Genomic DNA, 21,840 nt, shown 5'->3' on the forward strand with positions numbered 1-21,840 from the left:
CCACCACAGTAAGCACGTTCTCTCTTTCCACCACCAGACTAAGCAACACAATGAGCTGTTACATACAGGATGATACGGGTTAGCTGCAGGCTGGAGAAAGACATGAAATATTTGGGCCACAATGGAACAACCAAGCACATCCACAAATGTAAATACTCCAAACCAGGACGAGACATGAAGCTGAACAGAAGGTGGAAGTGGAGACACTTTAAACATAGCACCAATACCTCTCCTCCAAATCCCTTCTTAGAATCCCAGCATTCCCATCAAAGAAATTAGACAAATCAAAAGTACAAACAGGGCGTGTGCTAAACCACACTGCCAAGCCAGTTTGCTTTCTGTCACATCCCTGCTCTTCCCCCCCACTACTTCATCTGATCTATTTAGATGGTTAGCTTCCCAGGGATCCAGTAAATATAATGCAAATTACATTTTGCAGGGGTGCTCTGTGACTAACAATGCTTCCAACTGATGGGGGTTTTAGGCAAGTCACTTCTTCTCTCTTTGCAACAGCTTCCCAGTCTGTGAACCAAAGATTACACTTCCCTCTCTGATCTGCCCACAGGGTATCTTTGTGAGGCTTCATTGGTTAAGGTTTGTAAAATGCTCTGAAGGGAACGGTGCTGTGCGTTCTATAATGGCACTATGCTCCTAGAAAGTATGGAGTGAAAGTAACTGCTAAGGAGACGAAAACAAATGAATGTAAAATGGGAATAGCTCACTGTACCCCCAGCTAATCTGATTTTACAGTCTATTTCTGAGACAGACGACTGTACAGGTTCGCAGACTTTTGCATATGTTTTTTCAAACTGTCGTCCACAGTCGCCAATGCAGCCGGATTTCTTGACAAATACAAAGAACGATGTTAAGCAGTTACTTACGTTGCTTAAAAACTTCAAGAGCTCTCTTCAGCGTGCTGAAAAACACAGGCACAGAGTTACAGGGTAGGTAAGAGAACTGACAGATTCCCCACGTTTCAGAGTAGCAGCCGTGTTAGTCTGTATTTGCAAAAAGAAAAGGAGGACTTGTGGCACCTTAGAGACTAGGTGCCACAAGTACTCCTTTTCTTTTCGCAGGTTCCCCATGGCATGTAATGACGGCTTAACGACAGCTTCGCTCACAGGGGCAAGATTCCCCCTTCGCTCTAACCTGGCAGGAGTTGATCCTTTTCACATGCTGCTCACATCCACTCCGACAATCTTTTGAGATCATGTACACTAATGGGGGGGAGGGGTGTGGGGGGGTGGGGTGTGAGCTCTTGAAGTCAGGCTCAAATGGAGATTTGGGCTTTTCACTGTTCTGTCATTCAAGGACAAGATTTCAGTCCCCTGTGCAGCAGCCACACAGACGGTGGGGACAGGAGACACTGTTAGCATCACTACATATGCCAACCAACTGGGCAGTCCAGGATGACATTCCTGTGACACCCAGGGCAGCTTTAACCCACACTTATATTAACATCATCATTCACATTTGTTGGTATTATAGTAGGACCTAGATCAGGTCCCACTGGTTTAGGCACCGTACATAAACACAGCCTCTTTGTACGTTTAGGGCAGGGACTGTCTAAACAGACAAGACAGGCAAAGAAAGAGATGTGATCCCCATTTTAGAGATGGGGAGCTGAGGTGCTCTGACGGACATTACAAACTCAAAAGAACATAAAACTAGCTTGTTTGCTCTCATTCCACATCCTTTTCTGTGACTGTAGCAAGGGTAGGCTGTAGTCTAGCTAGCACAGGTCACAGTAGCAATGTAGACAGGGTGGCACAGATGTCAGCGTGGGCTAGCCACCCATCGGGGACCTTGGGTAAGCTTTTGGGTTGCCGGCCCACACTGAAGCCCATGCAAGCAAGTCTACACACTGCCCCGGAGTATACTTACCCAGCCCACGGCACCAAGCCTCCCAGCCCAGGTCTGCAGACTTGGGCTTGCACTATGGCCCTAAACGTAGCTGGCAGAGGTTGGGGCTCAGGCTGGAGCTCAGGCTCAGAAGCCTAAGGTGTTGGGGGGCAGAGGGGAGGCTTCCGAGTGTGAGTTCCAGCTCAAGCCACGACTTCAGAGTGCAGCTATTTTTACAGCACTCGTGTAAGCCCAAGTGTGCAGACCGGGGCTGGGCGGCTCACTGCCGTGGGCTGTGGAGACATACCCACTTTTACCCGGCTAGCACAGATATGCCTAGCTGGGATATAACTACACCTTCATTTGCAGTGTAGTCCTAGGGTGTCCGAACAGGAAAGCTGTAGCAGAAAAGGAAGTGTAATTAACATAAAGAAACCTGGTCATATGTTCTCTTGCGTTTGCAGTGTCTTTCAGAGCATAGTAGGTTCAACCTAGACATCCCCTTCACCACCCCTAACATACACATGTTGAAATGTGTCCCAAGAAATTGGAATCTTGTGAATAGTGAATTTCAATGATGAAGTGTACAGGAGATCTTATTTCCGTTCTATACAAAGCCCAGACACAGGAAGATGCAAGCAAATAGAGAATACAGCCTTTCACATACGTCCACACACCGCAGCTTCGGGAAGTGAAGGGACTTGCCCAAGGCCACCCATGAAGTCAGGAAGAGAACCCAGCTCTCACGGCTCCCAGTCCTCTACTCTGACCACTAGACCACAACAGCTAGTCTTGACTTCCTGTAAGTAGTGTTAATTTCTGAAAACAGGAAGTTGGTTAATGGGAGGCTAAAGTCAGCAGATTCCAATTACTGGCATGTCTCTCATTCACAAGAATCTGATTTTAGTCAGCCTTTTTCCAGACATATCAATACTAATTTCAGCCTCCTTCTAACTTGCACTCCCTTTTTGGATTTGACATCACAGCCCCCTCCATCAGCATTCCAAGTCAAGGTAGCTTTTGTTATGAACACAAATAGGAATGAGAACATACACAAGGATCTAAACTTACTTCAATTCTGTCTGCCCACAGGGCTTCTTCTTTGTCAGGTTAATAAGCTCTTTGCCATATTTTTCTTCGATAGTTGCCCTGTTGTGGAAAGAGAGGAGATTATGGGAAACTCACATGCAATGTAGAGTCTGCAAGGTGCTTGCTAGAAGGGTAAAGGCTGGAAGGAGATGGTGCTAGAATGAAATCTAGGTCCCAAACCAACTACACACAACCTGCACTGCCTCGTACTGCCATACGGTGTCTTGCAGAGTCCTGACCTGGTCTAAGGGGCCATGAAAGGAACTGCTAACTATTCTACCAGGTCTGAACCACCAGAGGGCTAATAGCTGAGGTTTGGCCAAAAATGGAAATGAAGTATTGTGAATTTCACCCTTCTACCTCCCAGGTTTCCGGCCACAGACAGGCTGCTACAGACAGGCTGCACATGGTGAGTCCAAAAGAGCAGTAGTTAAGATTAGATTGTCGCTGTTTACTCAACGGACACCCCCCCCCCCCAAATGCATTTTTCAGTGAAAAAAAAAATCTGTTAAAACAAAACAAAAGTCACCCAATGCTCCTGGACGAGGCTTCCAAGGGAGGTGGTAGAAGCCCAGTCATTGGAAGATTTTAAGAACAGGCTGGAAAAACACCTGTCGGGATGGTGTAATGATACTTGGTCCTGCCTCCGTGCAGGTGGCTGAACTAGATGACCTTTCAAGTTTCCTCCCAGACCTACGTTTCTATGATTCCCAGTGGACATGTGTCCCCATCACTAAAAGGCACCAGTTGGCAATTTCGCTGGCAGTCTCAGACTGGTCCATGGAGGCTGAACTAATTCTTATTCCATAGATGTGGTCCCTCCAAGTCAGGTTTGAAACCTATTAGTGGGTTGAGAAAGCTCGTCTTGCAGCTCGACTGTACCTGGGCATAACTAGAGGAGATTGGCCTCCTGGGCTGCCCATACAGCACCCTTTGCGCCAAAAGAGTTAAAAAATTTAAAAATAATCTCTTCTAGTATTAAATGGCTACAGAAGAAGATCAACATGCCTATTTAAGCCACACACCTCAGGGAAGGCGGTGTTAGACCCATCTTCTAGATCGGGGTGGGCAAACATTTTGGCCTGAGGGCCACATCGGGGTGCGAAACTTTATGGAGGGCCGGGTGCAGAAGGCTGTGCCTCCCCCAAAAGCTTGGCCCCCGCCCCCATCCGCCCCCTCCCACTTCATGCCCCCTGACTGCCCTCCTACCCATCCAACCCCCCCCTGCTCCTTGTCCCCTGACTGCCCCCTCTGGGACCCCCCGCCCCTAACCACTCCCCGGGACCCCACCCCCTATCCAACCCCCCTTTTCTCCATCCCCTGCCCCCCCAAACCTCTGCCCTATCCAACCACCCCCTGTTCCCTGTCCCCTGACTGCCCCCCAGGACACTCCGGCCCCCTTACCATGCTGCTCAGAGCAGCATGCTTGGGAGCCACGCCGCCCAGCCAGAGCCAGACACGCTGCCGCGCTGCCCTGCATAAGTGCGCAGCCCTGCCTCCCAGAGCGCTGCCCACGCTGTGGCATGGCTGCAGGGGAGGGGGAATGGTGGGGGAGGGGCCAGGGGCTAACCTCCCCAGCGGGGAGCTCAGGGGCTCGGCAGAACGGTCCCGCAGGCCAGATGTGGCCCGCGGGCTGTAGTTTGCCCACCTCTGTTCTAGATGATGAAACTGAGACAAGAAAGAGTTACGTGATTTACCCAAGGTCACACCACATGTAAGCATCAGGAACAGAAACATAAAGACCTAATTTAGTCCCTTGCTTTAAGCACTAGATCATGCTGCTTCTCCTGCACATTTGAGCACAATGACACAGAGATGCATGATGCCAAGAAGTGCTTGCTGAATAGCCTGTAAAAAAAATACACATGTCCACAAAGTGCATGTATACTTTTCAGTTCAACCTTAAGTGCTTCTAATTCAGCAAACATAAGACCACTGTCCCCACTCTAGTGAGTAAAGGGTGCTCCAGGCAGAGGTACCAACACCCACCCCCAAAGAATTTAAGGAAAAAAATAAAAAAATATCTCCTGGCACTATTCCCATTTATTTTATTTTTAACTGAAATGGTCAAACACAAAACACAAGAATTGGCCCTAAAATTCCTGACTGCCAATTTGAAAGTCATGAGAGTCCCTGGAAAATAGAAAGCGACCACTCCGAAGCCATCTGGGAGTCACGCACCTCCAGTTTATGGGCACACATGCCAGGCTTCAGAGATTCCATCGTGTAAGTCAACAAAACAATAATGGCCATAAATCCAGATTACACGTTCAAAATACTCGAGCTGCTGGCGTAAGAAACATTTTTAGTTTGTTGGGTGGATCGACGTTGAAATTCTTCACAAAGCCACAGGGCAAGACTATAGTGAAAATAGTTTCAAGTAGACTTTTTTGCCCCCTCTCCCTTCCAATGTTTTCCATAAAATGCCAGCTGCCTAACTGGCCTAACCTGAGAGGAAGGATAGTCTAGTGGTTAGGGCATCATTCCAAGACCTGGGTTCAATTCCTTGCTCCACCACATGCTTCCTGTGGGACTCTGAGAAGTCGCCTCCATTCCCCAGGGGGAACATGTAAAATAGAGATAACAGCCCCTCCTCGCTCTACAAGAATGTTGGGGGGCTACACACATTGAAAAGTCATAGATTCCAAGGCCATAAGATGTGACCATCTAGTCTGACCTCCTGTGTAACACAGGCTCTAGAACTGCCGGAATACTTCCTAGAGCAGATCTCAGGAAAAAACAGCCAACAATCACTGCAGTATCTGAGCACCTCACAATGCGGGCCACATAAGAACCATAGATTGAACCCCCTATGCCCAGAGAAACCTCCCATTGACTTCAATAGGAGTTATGGGCACGTAATGGCTGCAGAATCGAACACAAGACTTGGGAACTGACATTAAATTTCATTGGCACAGGATTTCAAGCACAACACACACATAAGGTGACCAGATAGCAAGTGTGAAAAATCAGGAAAGGCAGGGCGGGGGTTAATAGGCACCTATATAAGACAAAGCCCCGAATATCAGGACTGACCCTATAAATTCGGGACATCTGGTCACCCTACACACACGGCACCAGCCTCAAACCAGAGAAAGCATAAAAATGCATGTTCCATATAGTTCAACATGGAAGATTTTTACATTATCTGTGGACGGTGAAAGACAGAAAAACCAGATGTGGAACAGCAGATCAAAATATTACTAATCCATTTCCTAGTCATGACTAACTAGTGTGATGGGGCAAGGCCAGATGGCTATAGAAAAGTAGCGGGAGATAGATATATTAGCTCCAGTCTAAACAAATCCCTGGTACCAGGATAAGTTAAATGGCAGCTGTTCCAGGTCAATTAAGACACCTGGGGCCAATTAAGAACTTTCCAGAAGGCAGGGAGAACTCTAGGTTGATTGGGACACCTGAAGCCAATCAGGGACTGGATGAAACGAGTTAAAAGCCTCCCAGTTAGCTGTGGGAGGAAGTTGTACTGTTGGAGAGACTGAGCAGTACACACCAGATCAGGCACAAGGAAGGAGGCCCTGAGGTAAGGGTGAAGTGGAGCCTGAGGAAGTGGGGGCTGCTGTGGGGAAGTAGCCCAGGGAATTGTATGTGTCATGTTTCTAAAAGGTCAGCTAACATAGCTGATACTATTAGGGCCCCTGGGCTGGAGCCTGGAGTAGAGGGTGGGCCTGGGCTCCCCCCTTTGCCCCCCCCCGATTAATCACTGAGACTGGGAGACAACAGAGACTGCAAGGGAGGATAGCTTCTCCTCACCTCCCTCGCTGGCTTATGATGAAAATGGCTCAGTAGACTGTGACCCTTGTCCCTAGAGAGAGAAGGGTTATGTGGAGGGTCACAGTGAGAACTCTGAGGCTAGCAAAATCTGCCAGGAAACGTGGGACCCATGGAGACAAGGACAGAGCTTTGTCACACTAGGTGGTTAGAGAAAGCTCTGTACCTTTCCTTCAGAAAGTCTTCAAATTCCTTGCAGTTCTTCCTGCCATCATTCAGATGTTGAATGATGTTGTCGTAGCCAGCTGTGCTTGTTAAATCGGTACTCTGCAAGCACAAATAAAAAACATGTCACATGGGCATCAAGACAGATCATTGTCAATATTCCCCACCTCCACTTGGAGTTTAAGATGCTCACAGTTTAGCCATTTCAAATACTTGGAAAGGAAACTAACATTTTTTCTCCTGTATCTGAAAATTATATAAAATGAGATCCCTTTATTCTGGACTGGAGGAGGTCTCAGTTTGAGAACCTAGGACAATGGATCTATGCTGACTTTCAGGAAAACATAACAGCCAGGCTTAAATACTACAGAGATCTAGTGCAGAGTTTTGCACAATGGGGCCCTGATCTTGACTGAGATTTGTAGGTGCTCCTGGAGTATAAATAATCGAAACAGTCTCAACGCACAATGGTTATCTAAGGTAATTATAGGGCCACCATCACATTCCTATCTCAGTGCCTCATGCTCTTTATCAGGGTCTTGTGAGTGCATATACATTAAAGGAGAGTAGTGCTATTATACCCCTTTTTACATATAAGAACCTGAGGCTCAAGCAGACTAAGGAACTTGCCCAAGGTCACACAAAGTTAGTGGCAGAGCAGGCATTGAACCAGACTTTCCCATGGCCCAGGTTAGTGATCTAAGCACCAAACTGTCTTTCCTCTATATAAGAAGCCTGAAGCAGATGCCGCAAGCCACATCTGAATGGAAGATGTCCCAAGCTGAAGAGGATAGCTCTGTGTTGTGTGCATGAGAGTTTAAGCTGGTTGAGAAGAGACAAACATATCGGCAGACAGTACAGCGACACAAGTGGCAGGAAAAGGAAGCAGTGGTAGGGATGGGTATGCAGCTTGCAGAAAAGAACTAGAAGCCACAATCTGACAGCTAACAGGAAGCCTAAAGCAAAAAGAGGAATAATGTCAGGACTAAGATTCAGGAAATGGTTCAAAACCAAGATAGTCATTGGAGGGGAGGGGGATTTCTAGAGGATTTGTACACAAGTACATAGGAGAAGTTGCAGCAGTGTTGTCTGCACACAGCAAGGATTTCAGCACTGCAGACTTAACCGCTGTATGTCAAGGAAGTGAAAGTCGGTGATGGCTAGAGAGCAAGGAATCCCATGTAGATCTGGTGAACCCCAGGGCTGAAACAGCAGGAGGCCCATGAAATTCTGTATGAGTTTAAAGTGGCCTGCAACCAGAGGCAGATCCCCAGCTGTCCTGCTCTGTGCCATCTACAGGCACTTCTTGGAATGCAAATATCCCCTAACTGTGCCAGGCAACCGTAAGCGGACGCAACGAGACTCGTCATGCAGAGGGAGAGCCTTCGCAAGAGCGGTATTTCAACATGGTCCTGGCTACATGAGTGCTAAGACTGCACAGTGCCTATGGCCAGCACCAGTGTGGACAAAGCAGGTTTATAAGCCGGTGGCTGCCCACCCCAGATGGCATGGCAGCAATAACTCTGCCTCTGTTTCCCTCCGAGTCTTTCGTTGTTCCACCCTGCCTCCAACACCTTACCCTCCAGCTAGATCACGTAACAGTTCTATCCCTCCCCAGCTACCCACAGGCTAAAATAATCACAAAGAAACATAAGTTTTTCCCTTCACTGAGGGAGGCCCCGTTAGGCAGCAGCCTTCCCCAGTTCCTGGCCCCACCCAGCCGTCTCTCCCACAGTCAGAGTACAAGCTCTGCTCCCTATCCCCACCAGACAGCAACTGGACTGGGCTCTCCCTTCTTAGCTCCTCTCTCAAAGCTTGACACCTTGAGGTGGTGTAGGGTGGGACTGCCTGGGCCCCGAGCAGCCCATTAACCCTTTCCTGACTCGTCTGGGGTTTGCACACCCCATCACAAAGCCATTTTACAAAACCATGCTTTTATAAGACCCTATAGATAGGTTTCTACCCAGTCGATTCTGGCCAGTAAAATAGCGTTTGTATCCAGCTAGCAAAAAACATGTAAAAGCAGATGGAGCCTAGATTAAAGACATAAGATCTGCCATACTGGGTCAGATCAATGGTTCATGTATCCCAGGATCCTGTCTTCTGACAGCAGTCAGTATCAGACTTCAGGGGGAGTGTACAGATCAGGGCAACTAGAATGATCCACCCATCTTCGCCTCCTGGCTTGTGGGTATCAGAGGTTTAAGGTCACCTCAAGCATGGGGTTGTCTCTCTGACCATCTTAATTAATAACCATTGATGGACTTAACCTCCAAGAACTTACCTCATTCTTTTTAGAACCCAGTTATACTTTTGACCATCACATCCCCTGGCAATGAGTTCCAAAGGTTAGCGGAGCATTGTGTGAAGAACTGCCTTATTTTGTATAAAATCTGCTGCCTGCTAATTTAATTGGGTGACCCCTGGTTTTTGTATCCTGGCAAAGGGTAAACAGCACGGCCCTATTCACTTTCTCCCCACCAGGCGTAATGTTCTAGCCCTCCCTCAGATCCCTTCTCAGTCATCTCTTTTCCCCAGCCTTTTTAGTCTCTCCCTGTATGGAAGCTGCTCCATCCCCTTGGTCACCTTTGTTACCCGTCTCTGAACCTTTCCCAGTTCCAATAGGTATTAGACGGGGCGGGGGGGCAGCACTCAGGGGTCCCAGGCAACTCTCTGAAAGTTCCAATCCCAGAAATCTCCCTCCCAGGTGTATATTTACAGGGGACGTACAAGAGAAGGGGCAGGGAAGAGGAACAAAGGGAGCAAGGCTCCTTCTGACCTCACCTGGAGATCCCAGGCCCGGTACTAGGCAGGCCTCAGCAAAGGACGGGGGACGCTTTAGATCAACATCGCCATCAGCATGCACCAGCAGAGTGGGTCCAGCATGGAGGAGCCCTCACTGCAGCCTGGTCTAGCACCTACTCAGGCCTAGTCTTCCCCTCAGAGCAATTCTGGCTATTCCTCTACAGACTCCTGCGTCTGCTTGGCTTCTCCTCACTCCACCCTACCCCCCAACACAGCCAGTGGCTTAAAAAATATTGTCTTACTGTTACTCCCCCGTCAGTGTGTCTTTATCTGTTGCCTTGTGCCTTATACTTAGATTGTAAGCCCCTTGGGAGCAGAGACGGTCTTCTTGTTCTGGTCTGTGACTAGGGCTTCCAGGCATTATGGTAATACAAACCAATAATACATATGTACACCCCACCCACACTGTTTAATACAGCTGCCCCTTTGTACAAACCTAATGGAGGTGAAATGGTCTCCACATGCTCTAGAGCCAATTTTCAGTCAGATACATCCTCTGCCAGCCACCCACTCTCCAGTTCGGGAAAACGGTTCTCCCTCCAGCACTCTACCCCACTGCCAAAGCCAGCACGTCACTGTGCATCAAGCACACCAGTCAGCCAGTACTCTCATGGTTCAGAATCTTAGACGTTAGAGATGGCAACGCCCCACTAGATTATCCAACCCATCTCCCTGCCGCTGCAGATTTGCTCTCTCCAGCACATTCTCTTGTGTTTTGTCCAGTCATTAGATGTCCCAAGAGACAGAGTTTCCACCATTACCTTTTGGAGAGACCATTTCACACCCTGAAAGATCATACTTGCTGAAGCCGTGGGAGTCAGCCTTAGAGCTGTTTGGGAATTTTCCAATGAAAACAGATTTTTGTTGGAAAACTTTGATTTGTGAAGAGAGATTTATGAGGTACAGAGGAAAAGAGATCTACCCCAGGTTGTCCTATTCACCAAGCTGTTGGCTACTCGCCTGGGATATGACAGACCTGGGCTCAAGCCTCTGCTCCAGACCAGGCACAACAGGAATTAAAGCCAGGCTTCCCACTTCCCAAGTGAGTAGGCACCAAGCTACTGGGCTGTTCTGGATTTATGCTTTGTGTCTCTACCTTGAAAAACTTTAAAAGGTCTATTTTATCCAAATGTGGAATGGGGGGAGGCGAGATATTTCCCACCCAGTTCTATTCAGCCTACATTTCATCTCATTACACTTATTTAGGAAATGACACACGGGGATATAAACCAATTCCTCTCCATACCAATAGTGATTATGTAGATACCATTCAAATGGCCTCAGTGCAGTTACTGTCTCTCTAGGACAGAAGGGAGGTGAGCAACCGTCTACAAAGACCAGCACAAATATTGCACTACAAGTTAGCTGGCAAGAAACATTCATGTTGCATGCAACTAAGACTTCCTTTCCCCCAGTCACTTCTAGAGCTGGTCAGGAATTTGCCATTGGTCCAACAAAAAATGCTCTTTTCACAAATTTTTTGATTTTTCCATCAAGAAGATCAAAATGATGGCCTCCCTGGAAAGCTCTTGTCAATTTCAATCTCTGCCTGCCAGGAAAAGGTGAAATTGATGAGAGCCTTTCAGACAGGCAGCTGTGAAGGAAAAAAAAAATTCGACTTGGGTTTTCCCAAAGCACAATATTTCTGGAAATCGCTTTCTGTGAACAATTTTGGATTTTTTGTCCCAATTCAGAATGATCATTTCCCCCCAAAATGTGGGGGGGGGGGGGGGGGGTTTTTTGCAGGGAGGGATTTCCACTTCCCAGCCACCTCTAATGTAATGAAGCTCCAAAGATCTGGGAACCAAGTAGCCCCAAGATCAAATCCTGAGATACAACTGTGAGATAAGTATTAGAACAGCTGATAGATGAGACATAAACACAACTGCCTTCTTTAAACACACAGATTTCCCATCAAGCCAATAGGCAAATTGGGAGTTGGCATTAATTTTATTGTGTGATGAATGGGCATGATCAAACCTGTATGATCTGACATTCTTTTGTCAGTATCCTAGAGAAGAATTTTTAAAAGAGTCCCCATTATATGCTCTTGTGAACAGGACTTAATATCACTAATTTTTTTGATATTACTAGTATTCAGTTTCATTAGCACTAAGAGTTGTGACAGGCAGGCAGAGTTGTAAGAAAAGTCTTTATTGACCATGCATAGTGGCCTGTGCTAAATGCTGAGAGGCGTGTTTGTCCAGTAGCAGCCTGGCCACCAGCTTGCATTCCTGAGCCCCTCATGTCACACCAAACCATTTCCACCTGAAACCAAACCTGTTTTTTCTTATCCCACTCATCACATTACACTCCAGCACCTCAATGTGCAACAGCAGTCAAAAAAGCTAACAAAATGCAAGGAATAATTAGGAAAAGGAGATAAAACAGATGACACCAAATAAATCCAGGATATGCCCACACCTTAAATACTGTGTGCAGTTCTGGTCACCCCATCTCAAAAAAGATATATTAGAATTGGAAAAAGTACAAAGATGGGTAACAAAAATTATTAGTGTGTGGAACAGCTTCCATATGAGAATATAAAGGACTTGGATTCAAGTATCAGAGGGGTAATCGGGTTAGTCTGTATCCACAAAAACGAGGAGTCTGGTGGCATCGGAGGAGTCCAGGACTTGGACTGTTCATCTTAGAAAAGAGACTACTAAGGGGGATGTGATAGAAATCTATAAAGTCGGGAATGGCATGGAGAAAGTGAATAAGAAAGTGTTGTTTACCTCTTCACATAACAAGAACTAAGGGTCACTTGATTAAATTAATAGGCAGCAGGTTTAAAAGAAACATAAGGAAATACTACTTCACTGAGCACACAGTCAACTTGTGGAACTTGTTGCTGGGGCTTGTTGTGAAGGCTAAAAGTATAACCGGGATCAAAAAAGAATTAGATACATTCATGGAGGATAGCTCCACCAATAGCTATTAACCAAGATAGTCAGGGATGCACCCTATACTCTGGCTATCCCTAAACCTCTGACTGCCAGAAGCTGGAACTGGATGACAAGATGAATCACTCGGAATTGCCCTGTTCCATCCATTCCCTCTGAAGCGTCTGGCACTAGCCACTGTCAGAAGCTAGCGTAATAGATGGACCATTGGCTTGACCCAATATGGCCATTCTTATGAATAAAATGTTGAGCTAGCAACAGCCAGCAACAAAAAGGTTATCAAGTGTTTTCAAATCTATTAGGCCCTTTGGTTACACAATCAGAGGATGAGTGAATTACAGCAAGTGTTGATAAACTGACTTTAAACCCAAAAATAAGCAGCAAATTCCTCAGCCATCAGGAGCAGGTGGGAAGACCACCGCCGCTCCTTCCCTCAAGGTTCCGCCCCTATGCCGTTCCTTCTCCCCCAAGACATCACTCCCCGTTCGGTCTTCTCCCCCCGCCCCCCCCCCCGGACCCTGGCCCTTATGGCTGGTAAAAAGTGATGGGGCCAAAGCCCCCTGGCCACCCCTGTTCTGGCATCCCTGTCTTCCATATAATATACAATCAGTGAACCAGACCCATCCCTGATGTAAACTTTAGTGGTCCGTGTGGCCCCATCTGCTCCTATTCCAGCCATGTGAGCATGTGAGTTTCTCAGCACAAACTCAAGAGACCAGATATTTGCTGCAGGGGCTAGAGCTGAGATGAGCAAACTTTTTCAATAAAAACAAAAACTTAACATTCTGGGCAAATCCCTGTTTCAAGACTAATGAGCAGCTGTGTCATCCCTGCCCTGCAACTTTGGGAGCCTTACAATGCCTTGCTGAAGTAGCTCCCATCTGGGCTGCTCACAAACAGCCTAACAGCATGCCAAGCCACATCCTGAGTGTCTGTGTGTAACTGCAGCCTGCAAGCCACACTTGGGTTACACTCTGGGTTCTCACCAGCCTGGGTCATACTGCAGAGTGGTTCCCAACACACCCCCAGTCTTAGACTTTCCCCCAAGCAATGTATGTCCTGTATTGCCCAGCCCTCTCCTGAACAGTACAAATCTTTTGAGTCTGTTATTCCTTTAAGGGAATAATATGCACACAGCTTGTCACCCCAAATGGAGACACTTCAACTTGAACACATTGGATTAGATAAAACAATAAAACAAGTTTATTAGCTACAAAAAGAGATTTTAAATGAGTACACGTAACGAGGCATGGAAATCAGAAATGGTAACAAGGAAAATAAAGATAAAACGTTTACTAATACCTGACTTAACAAACTGTATTAGATTCAAGCAGAGTTTCTCACCACATGTTTTCAGCAGTCTTACTGACCAAAACCTGTAGGTCAGGACCGCTCCCCATGTTGTCCAATGAATGCTTTCTTTGTCCTTTCAGGTGCAGTGAATGTGACGGGCAGGGGAGGAGGGGGGCCTTGGGGTGTTTTGTCCGTCCTTTTTATAGTTTCAGTCCCCCTCTTGAAAACATTTCCAGATGTGCACTAGGAGACGGAATCTATGTGGAAGGATATTCCCTGCTGGCTTTTCCTCACCTGTTTGAACCTTTTTTGTTTTCTTTCCTGCTTGATGACTATGTTTACTACTTAAATGCAAGTTAAGCAGAGCACATGTTCTGCTGTTTAGGAGAGACCTGTTTGTCAACCTTAGTTTGGGCAGGGCTGTGGGGTTTGGCACGTGTTAATAACATTATCCAGGGAATCTTATAACTTCACATACAATGTTGCCGCATACATTTTACCATGACGATACTGACCAACAAATTATGAGCTTTCAGGTGATACCTTAAAAGGCGTACATTGTACAAAGATTATTACAATGGTGTAGGGTGTGACTACAGGGGTGTATTCTGTCCCACTGACCAATGAGGAAAGGTTAAAAAAACGGGGCATGTGTAGTCCTGAGAAAAGAAGACTGAGGGGGGACCTGAGAAGACTTTTCAAATCTGTTAAGGGCTCTGATAAAGGGGATGGGGATCAATTGTCCTCCAAGTCCACTGAAGATAGAAGAAGCAGCAATGGGCTTAATCTGTAGCAGGGGAGTTTTAGGTTAGATATTAGGAAAAACTTTTGAATTACAAGGATAGTTAAGCATTGGACGAGGCTTCCTGGGGCCACAGTGGAATTTCCATCATTGTGTCATCTGTTCTTAAAAACCTCCAAATGCAAAAGGGGAACTTCCAGTTGTGAGAAGACACCACTTCTGCAAGTGATGGCTCCAGCTTCGGCCAGAGACACTCAGCAAAGTCGCAAGTTCAGGGCGGGTTTCATTGGGACTGGTTGGCAGTAAAACTGTGTGGTGTGTCTAAATAGCTTTCAGTAGAATGTCAGGTAGGAACATAAAAATAGTAAAGGCCTGACATTAAAAACAAATTAACATTCACAAAAAATATATTTTTTCACAAGGGCCATTTTTTAAAAATTGAAAACGTTTTTTTTTTAAAAAGAGGGATTGTGGTCTAAAGCTTCATTTGGAAATAAGTTCCTCTCTTCAGCCTTTTATCTCAGTCCTGTGTACCAGCAGGATGTCACAGTCAGGTTCGCTAAATCTTTTATCATTTTTGTGGCTCTCCTCTGAACTCTCTCCAGTTTGTCCACATCCTTCCTAAACTGTGGTGCCCACAACTAGACACAGCTGAGGCCTTACCAGTGCCGAGTACAACCACCTACTGTGTTCTACATATGACATACGATATTAGCTTTTTTTTGCAACTGCATCACACTGTTGACTCTTAGTTAATTTGTGATCCACTATAACCCCCCGAACCTTTCCAGCAGTACTGCCACCTAGCTGGTTATTCCCCATTTGTTGCTGTGCATTTGATTTTTCCTTCCTAAGTCTAGTACTTCACACTTATCTTTATTACATTTCATCTTGTTGATTTCAGACCAATTCTCTAACATGTCGCGGTCACTTTGAATTGCAATCCTGTCCTCCAAAGTGCTTGCAACCCCTCCCAGCTTGGTGTCATCCGCAAATATTATAAGCGTACTCTCCACTCCATTATCCAAGTCGTTAATGAAAATATTTACTGGAACTAGACACAGGACAGATCCACTAGATGCATACAACCCATCACAACAATCCAGATCAACATGCCCACAATTAGTTCTCAGGAAAGGCCCTGTGTGCCCACAAACACAAATCCATACACCTTCCCTTCTCATCTTGAGAGGCTGTTTGTGCTAGCGGCTAGCCCAAGGGGACTCAGAAAGGTCATAACAGATACTCGATTAGAGGTACAGAACTTAAAGGCCCTGCATCAGGAGCCATTATTGCCACTACACACTAATAAAATATCACAGTTGATGGTTTCATGCAAGACCCAGATGAGTTTGGGTTCTAATCAAAGGTTAGTGAAGCCAAATTCCTCCTGATGTCTTGGGATGGACTCAGGCATGTAAGGGACATGCTGTGTGTGCTGACTAAAAGTTAGGCTGGAAACACTTTCACTGGCACATCATAAGGTCTATGTTATTGAAGGCAATTGGAATGCTGTGACAACTGAGATGGTAAGCTCCTATAAGAAGATGGCACGATATGCCCAGCATATCCTGATCACACTGCCACCGGGGGCAGTCAGATAAAAGTCCAGTTACGCTGGGGTAAATCCAGAGTAACTGTCAGCTTCCAATGGAATTACTCAGCTCACGCTGCTACTGGCCTCATTAGTGCCAGCGAGCTCGGGAATCCTCATCATCTGCATCTGAGATCCATTTGCCTCTCCTGTTTGGGGATCTGGGCAATCGCTTTTCAGAGCCACGTGGGTTGAGCTCTCCTTGTTGTGTAAAATCTCTCCTGCAGAGAAGGATTTGCTACAGCGAGGATTTTGAATCGATTCGTCAATAACCAAAGGACTTGCCACAGAGAAGATGTACTTATTAACCAGAATACAGCCACTGAGAAGCAGCACTGCCAGCTTTTTAACCATACCAACACAAAATTCTAAGCACCAAACTGAATGACCACCAAGGGCCGGCAGCCGGAAAAGGACATGCGTTAGAAAACCATCGAGACAGGGTTTCACTGTGACAACATGCTCAGAAGCAGTTTGAAGGACTTGGAAACATTACTGTCTGTGGCACACCTGTGGTTGGAGGCTTAGCAGGGACAATCCACAGCCACAAGGAGATTAGAGAGAGATTTCTTGTCATTTTTGACTTATTTACAAAAAGGGGGTTTTTTGTTTGTTTTTTAATATATTTCCTTATGAACTTGCTAAAAAGCACAATGAGGATGCAGCTTTGCTGAGCACCTGTGGAAGTCTAGAGGTTGCCTACAGTCTGTATAATAGTTACCTGCAGGGGCAGTGTGTCAGCCTCTGGTGTACTCATCTTCAAAGTATCCTGCTAGCTAAGAGAGAGGGTATGCAGAGTATGGCCAGGCACATTCTAATTACAGGCCAGTGATGGACTCGGATAAAAATCTGGCCTCAGTTTACGTCCATCTCAACCCCCAGCAACTGTTGACTCCCAAAAAGAAAAGGAGGACTTGTGGCACCTTAGAGACTAACCAATTTATTTGAGCATGAGCTTTCGTGAGCTACAGCTCACTTCATCGGATGCCGATGAAGTGAGCTGTAGCTCACGAAAGCTCATGCTCAAATAAATTGGTTAGTCTCTAAGGTGCCACAAGTCCTCCTTTTCTTTTTGCGAATACAGACTAACACGGCTGTTACTCTGAAACCTGTCGTTGACTCCCAAGTTACTCAGGGTTTACACTGATGTAACTAACTGGGGACGGCAGCTGGGCTCTCCCAGGGTGGATATCTGATTCAGAGATGCGAGAAGCAGGGAAGCAGGAGTGGGGTTGGGATGTGATAAAAACATTCCCTCCCCCCATACACACTTCATGTAAAGACGCTACTTTCCAAGGGCAGGCTACATTTTTTTAAACATCTAACAAAAGAGAAGCCTGTATTATGCAAGCAAAGATTCTTGGTTGAAAGTCACTGTGCTCCTAGAACTCCAGGGAAATAAGACACATTCAAAAACGGCAGCAGCCCGGAACTTGCCTTGTGCCAAATACAAAATCCCGACCCTCAGAAGCTCCAAAGTGCCGTTCTAAACTTGGAAAGACTGATTTTCAAGTGAACTCTAAATCTGGCAAAACAAGTTGCCCACATCCCTGACTCACATGCAAGTGTCATTGCAGGCCCGTGTGACAGCAGCCAGCCCCACTAGTGAGTGCTTCCTATTTCACAGTGACCTGGCATTTGCCTCAGCAGTTTCTGGTTAAGACACATCCCTTATGGTAGGAGTAAGAAAAGTAAAACCAGTCGCTGCTTCTTGGACTGAAAGACAGCATGCCTGAAGCATGGTCCCCTTGTAACGTACTAGGTTTGTGAGGGCTGGCCAGCCCTCCAGTGGCTGGCCAGCCCTCCAGTTGACCTGCTATAGAGGAGTTCTCCTCAAGCTCAAATAGTAGAGGTTGGGGGAGGGTATAGCTAAAAGGATCCTGGTTCCAGGCCGAGCTCCGTAGGTTTTCAGCAAGTTACACAGAAATTGTGTTTCTCTGCAGAGCACGAGCTCATTCAGTGCTGAGCTCTGTTTGCACTTAAATAAGACCAAGTCATCTCTGGCTTTGCAGATAGAGATTTTGCACGTTTGTGCTCAGTGCAGAGTTCACTGAAAGCAATGTGGGTTCAATCAGTGGGGCTAGAATGCAGTGAAGCTAGTATTTCTAACCCACTGGAAACATAATAGTCCACTATTTTTAAGGGCTGCAATATCTTCCTTGAGGCTAGGACACAGATGGTCTCCAGAACTCTCCTTTGAGTGACTGGAGTCGCAATGTAGGTGTGGTATATTTGAAAACTATGTTGGAATTGTAGGCTGTCATCTTAATTGGTAAGGAGTTTACTGGTCCTGCTTGCCAGTGAGGGGGGCTCTGTAGGAAAGCACACAATCAAAGTCAGTCTGGAAAGAGCTAGCCTAAAACAGTGGGGTGAACGGTGTCTCTCTGCCTTAGGGAGTAGCCTGCTTTGTCGCTCTCTGGTTTTTGGTTATGGTGTGTTTTCGTTCTGGATTCTCAAACATAGTATTATGCTGGAACCTTCCAGCAAGGGTGATTTATGTTTTTATCTGACTTCTCTGTATGTATGCCAGAAACATAACAGTAAGCACCTATCAGCAGCTCCACTCAGCAGTGCAAGTTACAGAGACATGATACCGAAATAAGAAATAGGAAGGTCCCCCTATTCAGGCCTGGTTTCTGTCTCTCCAGCACTGTTCAGCTCAGGACAGCAGGATTTTTGCCACAGCAGGTGATGTATATTTGATATCTGGGTGTTTGCCAGTGGCAGAGGTAGGAATAGAACCTAGGTCTTCTGGTTCCCAGCCCAGTGCTCTGTCCACTGCATCCCTTATATAGGGCAGAGAGCCTCAGAATTCCCCTTCTCACAAGCTGAATTCAGAGATCTGCAGAAGCAAAGTCAGATGAATAATGTATGTCATTTCAAAGAGGATTTGACACAAGGGCTTGAAATATTTTCCTCTGACTGCCTGAAAGGTTCGTTATGACACATTCCCACCCCTCCCCCAATCACCACCAGCTCTGTACTCTGTTTTGTACGTTGTAAAAATATAATAGAGCGATTTAGAGGGATTAAAACACCCTGGATATTGGAACGAGAGGCAAGACAGTAACAGCACTCCGATGCAGACTAGGTTAGCGCTAGGGATCTGAATTCAGGTGCAGACTGCATTAAAGTCTCCTGAGCTCTTTGGCAGGATAGTTTGGCTGCTTCTGAACCAAACCAACAAAAAAAGCTCTGTCTGGTTTTGTATCCAACCCAGAATCAAAGCTGCAAGTTCAGGCTCAGATCCAGGAATCCGACCCCACTGAAAACCTTAAGGGGGTCAAAGTTAAGAGTCACAGGTGCACATAAAATGAAGAAAGGCAGAGAGTGGGGACTCCACCCTTTATTGCCAGAAGCTGGGAGTGGAAAACAGGGGACAGATCACTCAGTGATTGCCTGTTCTGTTATAGACTCATAAACTTTAAGGTCAGAAGAGACCATTGTGATCATCTAGTCTGACCTCCTGCACATCGCAGGCCACAGAACCTCACCCACTCCTGTAATAGACCCATAACCTCTGGCTGAGTTACTGAAGTCCTCAAATCATGCTTTAAAGACCAAGTTACAGGAATTCACCATTGACACTCATTTAAACCTGCAAATGACTCATGCTGCATTAGAAGGCGAAAACCCCTGAGGGTCTCTGCCAATCTGAACCGGGGGAAATTCCTTCCTGACCCCAAATATGTTAGACCCCGAGCCTGTGGGCAAGACCCACCACTATCTGAAATAATTCTCTGTAGTAACTCAGAGCCCTCCCCATCTAGCGTCCCGTCTCCAGCAGTTGGGGATTTTTGCTATTGGCAGTCACTGAGGGGCCACATGCCATTGTAGGCAGTCCCATCATGGCAATCCCATCTGGAGTTGGCCACTGTCGGCAGACAGGATACTGGGCTAGATGGCGATTGGTCTGACCCAGTAGGGCCGTCCTTATGGTCGCTCATGATTATTTTAAAGGTAACATGCAAAGGGTGACTCTGCCTTTGATTTTTACCTGATTCTTCTTATTTGTATTGCAATAATCCCACGGTGCTAGGTGCGGTGCAAACACAGAACAAAAAGATGGCCCCTGCCCCAGGGTACGTATAAGACTTTGCCAGTAAATGTGCCTAAAATATAATAGCCTAAAAATGTGAATTTAAACCAGTATCGTTAAACTGGTGTAAATCCCTGGGTAGGACACTCCTGTTCCATTATAAGAGTGGGGTTGTTTCCATCTGATCTGGAGTTAGTTATGAATAGGTTTAAGTTAAAGCAAAACCAGCCACTCAACTGAACTAAGAGAGGCCCCCATGGGCTTTGCACTGATTTAACTAATTTAACTTAACCAGGGCAAGTCTGCGCAAAGACAAACCCAAAGACAAGAGAGAGCAGGTGTAGACAAACAGAGAGATGGGGAGCACAAGGAAACCATGAGACAAAGGGGACAGGCAGTGGTCTCAGCCCAGCAGCTGCCTAACAGTCAAGTTTCGGAAGGTGTCACAGCAAAGGAAGACAGAAGAGGAGGTGGATTTGTGGATGAGTGGGGGTTCGATGAACAAAGGAACCCTGAAAGGCTTTTTGTTGTTTGTGGTGGGGGGCACAGGAGAATTTTTTGGTTATTTGTAAACTTTACAACTATCAGGGAAGTCCAGTCTGGTCTTCCCTAGTTCTACTAAAGGACCTCTTGGGGCTCTCAGAGATGAGTACTGGGAGCTCTGGCACCTCAATAAGGGGCAGAGATGATACATCTTTAACTATGATGTTCTTTCTCCCTAATGTTTATTATGCACTGGAATTTAATGGGTACGAAAAATCAGTTTTAAAAAGCATGACTATGCATCCCTTCCACCCTCAATCATTCAACCTAGCCCTATTCAAGTCAATGGGACATTTGTCATAGAGTTCAATAGGGCCAGGATTTCACCCTCAGCCCCTTGGTTTGACACAATTTTACTAGTTTCCCAGCAGCAAGGCTTCAAGGGCAGAGAAAACATAAATTCCTAAGTAAACTAACAAGCACGTGACGGGAAATGTTTTTGTTCACAAAATCTTGTAGGATATATACAGGGAGCCTTAATATAGCACAAGTTCAGTTCTCACCCCTCACCCACCTTCTTAGCTCTCGGCTAGAGCTATTAACAGAAACCCAGAAATGCTTTACAGCCTTATCCACGGAAACACTAAAAACAATTTCAAGGTGACAAATCAGCAGCTGATGTTTCCAGATTCTGCAAAAGATACACAGGATTCCAAACAAATGGAAACTAATATTTCAGCCATTTCCAAAAAACACGCTCAGAGCTCCAAGCTGCAAGGAGCCATTTACCAATACGAGTGGAGGGCACCTAGCATCCAGGTCTGCTATATTCCACGTGTACAGAGCTGATTCGAAAGTTAGACGCCTAAATCACTTATGCACATTTGAAAATTTTACCAGACATCTCCTCCTGAAGCATTTTCCCATACATGCAAAGCATGAGGACGAAAACCCTGCTTTCAAAGTTCAGGATTGCATTCCACTAGGTCATCCTTTGTCTGTTTTATAGCAATTAAATCGTTGTTATTGCTGGTTTGATTTACAGGCATCCAAGACAATAATTAATGTCCAGTTAGTGGACATTAATAATTAA

The 21,840-nt window shown here is 46.1% G+C and overlaps 1 protein-coding gene across 2 annotated transcripts in view; it reads right to left on the reverse strand.

Annotated features, from left to right (window-relative positions):
* Window positions 1-21,840, reverse strand: part of PSTPIP2 (proline-serine-threonine phosphatase interacting protein 2) — a 52,532-nt gene that overhangs the window by 20,559 nt on the left and 10,133 nt on the right. For both annotated transcript variants that reach the window (XM_043547442.1, XM_027817549.3), the window contains exons 2-4: window positions 6,887-6,987; window positions 2,914-2,991; window positions 882-916 (exon numbers count right to left, since the gene is read on the reverse strand). In XM_043547442.1, coding sequence (XP_043403377.1) covers window positions 882-916; window positions 2,914-2,991; window positions 6,887-6,987 — 214 coding nt within the window. The remainder of the gene's footprint in view (window positions 1-881; window positions 917-2,913; window positions 2,992-6,886; window positions 6,988-21,840) is intronic.

The sequence above is a fragment of the Chelonia mydas genome, chromosome 5 (assembly GCF_015237465.2).
Source record: "Chelonia mydas isolate rCheMyd1 chromosome 5, rCheMyd1.pri.v2, whole genome shotgun sequence".
Taxonomy (NCBI): Eukaryota; Metazoa; Chordata; order Testudines; family Cheloniidae; genus Chelonia; species Chelonia mydas.